Source organism: Amphibalanus amphitrite, unplaced genomic scaffold (assembly GCF_019059575.1).
Source record: "Amphibalanus amphitrite isolate SeventyFive unplaced genomic scaffold, NRLGWU_Aamphi_draft 000213F_arrow, whole genome shotgun sequence".
Taxonomy (NCBI): domain Eukaryota; kingdom Metazoa; phylum Arthropoda; class Thecostraca; order Balanomorpha; family Balanidae; genus Amphibalanus; species Amphibalanus amphitrite.
In genome coordinates this window covers 416,532-426,072 of record NW_024881708.1, presented here as the reverse complement: position 1 = coordinate 426,072, position 9,541 = coordinate 416,532, and the positions used below count along the sequence as shown (strand labels likewise).

Genomic DNA, 9,541 nt, shown 5'->3' with positions numbered 1-9,541 from the left:
AGATAATATTTCAACGTGTCTGTCAGTAATTTTAACGTTAACTTTTTGTTCAACTAGTTTTTATAGTCTATGTAACTTAAGTTGTTCTTTTGGATTCATTTCATTGGCTACGTTCTTAGACTGTTCTTCTATTCATTTTTAGATTTCCATTAGCGTTTGCGTCCTTGTTGCCAAAGCCACTCTCATCCTTCCCTTCCTCTTTCTCTGTTCCTCTTTTTTCCTCTGATCTTTTTACCTTGCCTGTCTCATACCTCGCTCAATTTCCTCCTCAATCCTTGCTCCCCTTTTCACAAGAACGCAGCATACTGAGAGCCACTCGACATCGGCCTCCATCTAAAACCTTTTAGCTGAGCGACTCTCAATTTTCTCGGCGATGTTTCTTTGATGTATCTCCTAACAGTTCAATTATCCGGCCGGCGGCGGCGCGGCGGCCCTCGGCTGCTCACCGATGATTGATTAAACCTGGCGGACCGGCGCGCCGGCCCCGGTCCGAGGTCCCTGGTGGGCCACGTCCGACGGCACGCCACCGGCCATGAATCAATAGCCGATCGAGCTGCAGTGTGGGTGGGCAGCGAAGAGCGAACGGTACGGTTACTGCTGCCCCGCCGCCGCGGTTACCGCCACCGCCCGCAGCCTGTCAGGTGCAGTGTTTAACAACGGCCGCTGCGACGTAACCAAGTGATTTATTGAACGCGGCGGAAGCCACGGGCGGCCGCCCTATGTCCGGCTGTGAGTGTGTTTCCATACAACTAGACACACAGGACACAGCGCGGAATGGACAGCGGCGCTGGCGGCCGGCTAAGTCGTGAGACACCAAGGTCTGAGTTAATTGTGTCGTGGTAAAAAAAGATACGGTGCATAGTTCGCTGGCAACATGACTGTGTAAGGTGGCAACAGCATAGCCTTTATGGGACAACTAAGCATGCGTATAAGAAATACTCAGCGGTTTGTTGAATGAAACCATGCTTATCTACAGAACATTCCAAAAATAGCTGATGGACTTAGTTCCTATGAATTTTCGGGACAGGTGTTGTTGCCGACAAATTGCACCTATGCAAGGCGGTACGGGCGAGAGACTCGGCGCTGCCGAGCCGAACCGCCGCCGCGCCGCCGAGCCGAGCGCCGTCCGCGGTCGCGGGACGCTGGCGTCCCCTCTGACCCGGCTGGCCGGCCGGCGCGGCAGGGCGGCTCCCTGTTTGCGTAGGACCGGCCCAGGTCCGGGCCATTGTGTGGGGCACGCACGTGCGCGCCCAGCGTGTGTGTTTTCCGGGTGGAGCGCTGGACGCCCGGGCCATTTTTAGCCTTTTCTGTGTGCTCTGACCGTCCTCAACGCGTCTTGTTTTCACCCCCTGTCGCTGTATATAAACTAGTTGTAAACACCCCCCGCCCTCACTTCACCTTTCGACTTCGACGGGGACACTGCGCTGCCCCTAGCTCTCTTCCCGGTACGTTTCGCTGCCTTGTCCGCCAAATATAGTGAACTAGAAGACAAAGTGTGTGAGAAGCCCGAGTGAGAAGTGAAACAGTGCGCGGTCTACACACAGATGAGATATTCGACGGAGATGCGGCAGGCGTATCGGTTCCGGTGACCAGGTCTACTGACTATCCTTTTTTATCCTAAAACATTCCTAAAACTCTCTAAGAAGGGGGTTCCTTTGTCGTCGGCATCCGGCGCTCTATATTTAGGCCCTTACATACTCCCTGAGAGGGGAATTCCTTTGACGTCGGTATCCGGCGCTCTCATATTTTAGGCCCTAACATACTCCCTAAGAAGGGGGTTCCTTTGACGTCGGTATCCGGCGCTCTCTTATTTAGGCCCTAACATACGCCCTAAGAAGGGGGTTCCTTTGCCGTCGGTATCCGGCGCTCTTTTATTAGGTCCAAATATACTTCCTAAGAAGGAGGTTCCTTAGTCGTCGGCATCCGGCGCTCTATCCTGTATCCAATATTTAGTTGTATCTTAACTAGGCTAACGTGATAGGTTATAACATTTATTTTCCCAGTTTTCCAATTAAACCATTTTCCTCCTGGATCTCGGTCACCAAACAACCAAATGCTGTGCGATGCGCGATTAAATACAGTCCACACCATGAAAGGAGATTCGAACGAAAGCGTCGCCAACATTTTCTGGTCCTCCGGGCCGGATGGTCCTGGCCTGAAGTGAGAACTGATGACCTTCGTGGCTGCCCGTCACCGACTTACTGATTGATTGTAGGTTACAAGCTGTGCCTCGTGTGTGCCAGTCGGATCGAGAAGAAAATTCCGATGATGGAAGATTCGACTCAGGCGGAGAACACAGAGACGGCGACGGTGAGTCAGGACACTGCCGGCGAGGAAGCTGGAGACACTGCATGCGTGTTGAAGCACCTGAAACTTCAGCGCGGGCGCAAGGCCGCCGCGTTTACTCGTGCCTGTAACACGGCGGAGGCTCAGATCGCGCGCCGAGCTAGCGAGGAAGAACTAAAGAAGCGGCTCGAAACCCTGAATGCGACACTGGATGGTTTCATGGAGGCGAATGACGCCTATGTTGAGAAGGTGCAGGAGGTCTGCGAACTGGAAGAAGCGGAAGAGTACGCCACCCGACTGACGGCACGGCACGCCGAGACGGTGAAAAGAATTGAAGAGGCGACTACGCACCGACCAGTGAGCTGCTGCGCGGCGTCGCAAGCAGATGACAGACCACCACCATCAAAGTTGCATCACGGGGGGAGTAGAGCGAACGGATCCCGTGTTTCAGGAGTCTCCAGAGCGGCGTCCAGGGAAGCTGTAATAACGGCAGAGATGAAAAGCCTGGAGCTGAAGCATTTGAAAGCCAGGCAAGACAGAGAAAGGCAGCTGAGAAACCAGGAAACAGAAAGAACAGCTCAGAGGAGAAGAGAAGAAGACAGGATGGAAGAAGAGAAGAGGATGATGGAGGAAAAGGAGTTAGAAGAGAAGAGGATGATGGAGGAAAAGGAGTTAGAAGAGGAGGTGGAACGAGCGCAGCAGAGGGCAAGACTTCTGAGGGCTGCAGAAAATGACCTTGAATGGGAGCGGAGAAACGACTTTGATGACGAGATCCCAGTGGAGGTGGAGCCTAACCACTGTGATGTAACAAGAGGCGTCCGTCATACGTCAGGTGAGCAGCGGCCGGCACCCAATGGTGGCGAAGTTCCCCGCTGCATCTCGTCATCACCCAGAGCTGTCGGTGTTCCTCAAGGCGAGAATGGGGTGCACAAGAATGACGGATTGGCTCGTGCCAGCTGGATCCCACCGCCAGCCTCACCCCGACGGAATGACCTGGCAGGACCATCAGCGTTCGTGAAGAGCATACCGCGACTGACTCTGCCAACGTTCCGTGGAAATGCACGTGAGTGGCCGCGCTGGATTGGTCTTTTCAAAGCCTTGGTGCATGATCAGCCGTCCCTGTCGGATGCTGAGCGCATGGCTCACCTTCAAAACGCGGTGGAAGGGGCCGCGGCCCAGGCCATTGACGGCATGTTATTCAACGGTGACTTGTATCACGAGGCCTTGAAAACCTTGCAAGATAGGTTCGGACGAGAGGAAGACATCATCCAGGCCCACCTGCGAAATGTGTTCATGACCTCGCCACCGTCACTAATGGACCTCCCAGCGATGGAGAAGTTTTATGCGGTCGTCCATAACACAGTCACCGTCCTGCGAAATCTCGGCTACGCGAGTGACCTGTCAAGCAGTGAAAACTTGAGAAGAGTGGTCGAAAAGCTGCCGAGCGAGCTAGCCCGAGAGTGGGGCCGTGAAGTGTTCCGGCTGCGACCGACGAGACCGACTCTGGAGACGTTCACCGAGTGGCTCCAAGTCCAAGTCAGCATCCTGAGCTTCTCTGCTGTCCAGTCCGGGACTTCAACATCGGAACGGAAACGTGCAACAGTTGCTTCAAGGGACGGCCCTGTTCGGCGAACAGCGCTGGCGACAGGAGCTAATGGTGAAACCGAACCAGAGGCCCGCTCTCTGCCAGTGTGCGTGGTGTGCAGCAGTAACCACAGGCTGAGCGACTGCTCAGAATTCAAGGCCAAGACCCCAGACGCAAGAAGCGCTGTTGCCTATGAAGAAGGTCTTTGCTTTTCATGCCTCAAGAAGGGCCACTGGAGCAGAAGCTGCAAAGTGTCTCGGCGGTGCAATGTGAAGGGATGCAAGCTCACGCACCATCCGCTTCTCCACCGCGGATCAAGTCGGTCAGGAACCGATCAGAGCAACTCGAGGAGGGATCAGTCGTCAGCAGGGACAACCACGGGAGCGCCTGAATCTTCAGCTGAAGGTAGTTCCGGGAACCAGCCGTTTGTAGCGGCCTCGGTAAAAACGGACACAGACACACTGCTACAGATTGTTGCTGTGCGGGTTCACGGGCCCCGTGGTTCGACAGACGTTCTGGCACTCCTGGATGCTGGAGCTCAGACATCACTGTGTCGTGAGGATGTTCTGGAGGAGCTGGGCGTTGCCGGGGAGCGACACCCGCTCTGCATACAAAACGTGGAGACCAGTGGCACTCAGCGTCCGTCCGAGAGAGTGAAACTGAAGATCAGCCCCCTTGGCACAGGGGCAAAGAAGTGCATCAACATTCCTGAAGTGTGGTCTGTGCCAGCGCTGAATGTGACTGCGAATACGATGACGAAGAGTCAGCTTCAGAGATTTGAACACCTTCGTGATCTGGAGTTCCCGCAATATAATGGCGGGCAGGTGAAGCTGTTGATTGGTGCAAACGTCCTTGAAGCAGTGCTGCAGAAGGAGGTGCGTGTGGGACGTCCGAATCAACCGGCTGCTGTGAAGACAGACCTAGGGTGGACCCTGACGGGCTGCGTGTCTGACATCGTGCCCAGCAGCATGCGCCAGGTCATGTTTCTGAGACGTCAATCGAGTGAGAGCGAAGTGGAGCTGTGCGCTGCCGTCAACGAATGGTGGTCTGCAGAAGCATCTGGAACAAAGGACAGTGAAACGACGTCACGATCGGAGATGGATAAGAAAGCACTCCAGATGCTGGAAAGAAACACGACCAAAGGTGGAGAGCGATACGAGACCGGTCTGCTGTGGAAGGAGACAAGTCCTACACTTCCCAACAGCAAGCGACAGGCTATTCAGCGACTACAGGCCACGGAGAGAAAGCTCGAGAAGCTTCCAGAGGTCGCAGGGAAGTACCTTGTCATCATCAACTCCTACGTCGCCGAGAGACATGTATCGGTCGCTGCTGTCTCGGCAGACGCACTCACAGAACAGAATGAGTTTGAGCTGGGCCAGCAGCTACAGGAGGCTCAGCAGGAGCTGCAGAAGCAGTCCAGCCAGCTGGAGGAACAGCAGCAGGCAGCTGCCAGACTCCAGGAACAGCGGACCATGGCCACCGCAGACTACAGGAAGGCAGATGCCGGCCTCACCAGAGCGTTGGCCGCTGAGCTGGCCGCCTGTCGGGAGCGCGACCAGGTGCTCTCGGACAAGGCGAGCTTGGTACAGCAGCTGGAGCGGCGCGCTGCTGAGGTGGCCCGGCTGACGGCCGAGCTTGCCGACCGAGGAGCTGAACTGGCTGCAGCTAATGCGGCAAAGTATCGGGCGCTGGTACAGGTGGAGGAAATTGCCGCCAAGGAGATCAATTTCCAGTACAGAGAGAGGAAGATGGCGAGTGAGAAGGAGGTGCTGGAGAAGCAGATGTCTCTGCTGCTGGAGAGCCTGAAGTCGCAAGCAGAGGAGCTGTCCACGCTGCGCCGCCAGCACAGCTCGCGGAACCTCCAGCTGCAGGCCGACCTTGCCATCAAGATGCACCAGCTGGGGACGGAGCAGGCGGAAAAAGAACGGCTGACACAGCAGGCGGCCGACCTGGAGCAGCGGCTCACCGAAATGGTGGAGAAGCCCCGGCTGCAGCGTGAGGCCGAGATCGAGCAGGAGGAAAACTATCGACAGCAGCTGCGGTTACAGGAGCGGCTGGCGCAGCCCTACAAAGAGGGCGTCGAGAAGGCGGAGGCCAGGTCGAATGAGATGCTGCGCTCGGTGGACGAGCTGCGGTCACTGCTGAGCTCGGCCAGCGAGCAGCAAAGCCAGCTGGAGGTGCATCTGGACGAGACGCACACCCAGCACGGCCAGCACCTGGTGGAGCGCGACAAGGTGATCCTCCAGCTGCGTGACCGGCTGGAGACGTACGAGGAGCAGCTGCAGGCAATCACCCGCAAAGGTAGCCTTTCAGACGAGGCGGTGGAGGCCACGTCACCGTCCGCCGCCGCCGTCAGCCGGCTCCTGCGGCAGGGCATGACGCTCACACATATCTTCACCGGGTTCAGTCAGGCCAAGGAGCAGCTGACGGCCACAGAGGCCGAGAGCAAGCAGTTCAAACTGTGCCTCGACCAGATCCTGAAGGACATTGATAAGTGGACGCCGGCCATCCAGAGACAGCGCAAGGATTATGAGGCGGCGGTGCAGACGATCGACTCTCCCACAGGTAACAATTACGAGGCATTACGGAAGCTGGAAACAGCACGCGCCAAGCCTGACGGCGCCCGCCGGCGACTGCGTATCGTACAACACGAGAGGGATCGGCTGGCCGCCCAGACAGCGGACCTGGCAATGCAGTTTTGTGTGCCGCTGAAGAAGGTGGAGGAGGCGCGCGGCGGGTTCGTCGCCACACCCCGGTACGAGCTCGAGCTGGACACCTTCTCCGTCGGACGGCTGATCGCCCAGCGTCTGGTCACCTTCCGGGACAAAGAGGGGCTCCAGGCGCGCAACCAGGAGCTGCTGTCCGTGGTGCGCGAACTGAGCGCTGCCCGGGAGAAGCTGAACACGCAGCGCTCATGGCTGCGTCCCGTGGACAACTGATCACTGCCTGCTGCGGTCCCATGCCCGAGATACCAACCGTCCAGTCCCCCATAGCCGGTGCTCATCTGCGTTTTCTCGGAGAAGATATCCAAAAGTCGTCCGTCATTTCCATTGTGCGTGTGACTTGACGCCCCCTGCCCACTGACCGTTCGCGACGGCTCTGGTATTTTTGTGCCTTCCTGACAGGGACCTGAGTCTGAGTTCAGGGCTGTGTAAAGGATGCCGTAGCCGCGCGCGAGTGTTAGGCCCGCTTTATCTCGCTACGCACCTTTCTGGTATGCTGAGCATGTCTTTACTTACATGGAGCTTGGAAATGATCGTTACCCGCGCCCGTTTCGGTTATCACCTTGCTTGACTGTTGGTTTGTGCTGTTCAATTTGTCGGTCAAATGTATGTGTTCGACGTTCGTAGTGAAGCCGAACACAGGGGGGAGTGATGTTGCCGACAAATTGCACCTATGCAAGGCGGTACGGGCGAGAGACTCGGCGCTGCCGAGCCGAACCGCCGCCGCGCCGCCGAGCCGAGCGCCGTCCGCGGTCGCGGGACGCTGGCGTCCCCTCTGACCCGGCTGGCCGGCCGGCGCGGCAGGGCGGCTCCCTGTTTGCGTAGGACCGGCCCAGGTCCGGGCCATTGTGTGGGGCACGCACGTGCGCGCCCAGCGTGTGTGTTTTCCGGGTGGAGCGCTGGACGCCCGGGCCATTTTTAGCCTTTTCTGTGTGCTCTGACCGTCCTCAACGCGTCTTGTTTTCACCCCCTGTCGCTGTATATAAACTAGTTGTAAACACCCCCCGCCCTCACTTCACCTTTCGACTTCGACGGGGACACTGCGCTGCCCCTAGCTCTCTTCCCGGTACGTTTCGCTGCCTTGTCCGCCAAATATAGTGAACTAGAAGACAAAGTGTGTGAGAAGCCCGAGTGAGAAGTGAAACAGTGCGCGGTCTACACACAGATGAGATATTCGACGGAGATGCGGCAGGCGTATCGGTTCCGGTGACCAGGTCTACTGACTATCCTTTTTTATCCTAAAACATTCCTAAAACTCTCTAAGAAGGGGGTTCCTTTGTCGTCGGCATCCGGCGCTCTATATTTAGGCCCTAACATACTCCCTGAGAGGGGAATTCCTTTGACGTCGGTATCCGGCGCTCTCATATTTTAGGCCCTAACATACTCCCTAAGAAGGGGGTTCCTTTGACGTCGGTATCCGGCGCTCTCTTATTTAGGCCCTAACATACGCCCTAAGAAGGGGGTTCCTTTGCCGTCGGTATCCGGCGCTCTTTTATTAGGTCCAAATATACTTCCTAAGAAGGAGGTTCCTTAGTCGTCGGCATCCGGCGCTCTATCCTGTATCCAATATTTAGTTGTATCTTAACTAGGCTAACGTGATAGGTTATAACATTTATTTTCCCAATTTTCCAATTAAACCATTTTCCTCCTGGATCTCGGTCACCAAACAACCAAATGCTGTGCGATGCGCGATTAAATACAGTCCACACCATGAAAGGAGATTCGAACGAAAGCGTCGCCAACAGGTGTATTCTATTCCTTTTGTGTGGTACTTCTATTTTAGTATAAACATTTTCATCGGCTAAACAGCATTAACCCTTCCATTAATGAGCTTTTTGTATCCAAACATTTTCCTGTTACCACCAAGCCTTTGCCTTTCCAGCCCCCGCAAGCAGTGCTGAGTTGCGACCGCCGCCGTGTCGGACGCTGCTCTCGGGACCCACATTTTTTCTGCGGGCGGCGGCGCGTGCGGCCCGTGCGCCCACTTAACAGTCTATTGCTTTCAGTTTTGGCCGGCATCCAGCGCCGTGCTATGTCGTTCGCGTTGATAGAATCGAAGTCAGCTTTATGGGCGGCGGTGGCGCGGCGACACTGAATTTGGCCGTAGTCGGCCGCTGTTGGCGGCGGCACGGGCCAGGGTGGACCTCCCGGAGAGGACGGCAGCGGACACCGGCCGGGGCCCGGCGCCGCGGGCCGGGCGAGCCGGGCATACCTCCGGGAGATGTGCATTGTGCGGCGGTCGGCGGGTTGGCCACCCTCTCTCTCTCTCTCTCTCTCTCTCTCTCTCTCTCTCTCTCTCTCTCTCTCTCTCTCTCTCTCTCTCTCTATCTCTCTCTCTCTTTCTTTCTCTCTCTATCTCTCTCTATCTCCATCCCTTTCTTTCTCTCTTTCTCCCTCCTGACTTTTCCTCGCTGTTGTCATCTCTCCATTCAACATCACGTGTCCTCTCCGTTCATTCTCTCATTCTCCCTTCCAGCTCTTCTTTCGGGGAAGACACAACTCTTACCATTTTATCTCTCTCGGGCCACTCCTCCCCTCCTCTGCCTCTCCTCTACCCACTGCACCGGTCGCTGTCGGCCACCATTCCTGCCGACGCTTTCAAAAGGAAAATCAATTTGGTGGCGGCACAATTTCGCTGAGGCCGGGTGGGGTCCATTGTGGCTGGTCGTCATCTGGGCGACTTTTGTGCTCCTCTGCAATATCCATCCACCGGGCGCGTGGCTCGCTCCCAACCCTCTCTCCTTTTTCCCTTCTCTCTCTCTCCTCTCCAACTCTGGCTCTCTTCTGCTCCTATCATAGCTGCTCTACCTGTCTTAATCTCCCCTCTTCCCTCTCTCTCTCATCTCTCCTCTCCCCTCTCCTGGCTCCTTTCCTCTCTCTCTCTCTCTCTCTCTCTCTCTCTCTCTCTCTCTCTCTCTCTCTCTCCCATCATCTCTGTCCTAACCAT

The 9,541-nt window shown here is 56.2% G+C and overlaps 2 protein-coding genes across 2 annotated transcripts; one reads left to right on the top strand and one right to left on the bottom strand.

The window, feature by feature from the left end:
* The first annotated feature begins 2,216 nt into the window (after window positions 1-2,216).
* LOC122385260 lies at window positions 2,217-8,327 on the top strand. Its single transcript, XM_043373401.1, has one exon. It carries the CDS (start codon window positions 2,266-2,268, stop codon window positions 6,808-6,810), a length of 4,545 nt encoding a protein of 1,514 aa, XP_043229336.1. The 5' UTR covers window positions 2,217-2,265; the 3' UTR covers window positions 6,811-8,327.
* A 530-nt stretch (window positions 8,328-8,857) lies between these two features.
* LOC122385265 (putative uncharacterized protein DDB_G0271982) lies at window positions 8,858-9,541 on the bottom strand (the record flags this gene model as incomplete). The annotated part of the gene is made up of 2 exons (XM_043373406.1): window positions 9,455-9,541; window positions 8,858-8,920 (listed from the first exon to the last, which is right to left on the bottom strand). Coding segments are annotated over exons 1-2 (150 nt in total), but the record flags the coding sequence as incomplete, so codon positions are not given.

What these genes read in the sequence shown, in the direction of transcription:
- LOC122385260 (XM_043373401.1), top strand. Translation starts at nt 2,266, where the DNA reads ATGATGGAAGATTCGACTCAGGCGGAGAACACAGAGACGGCGACGGTG.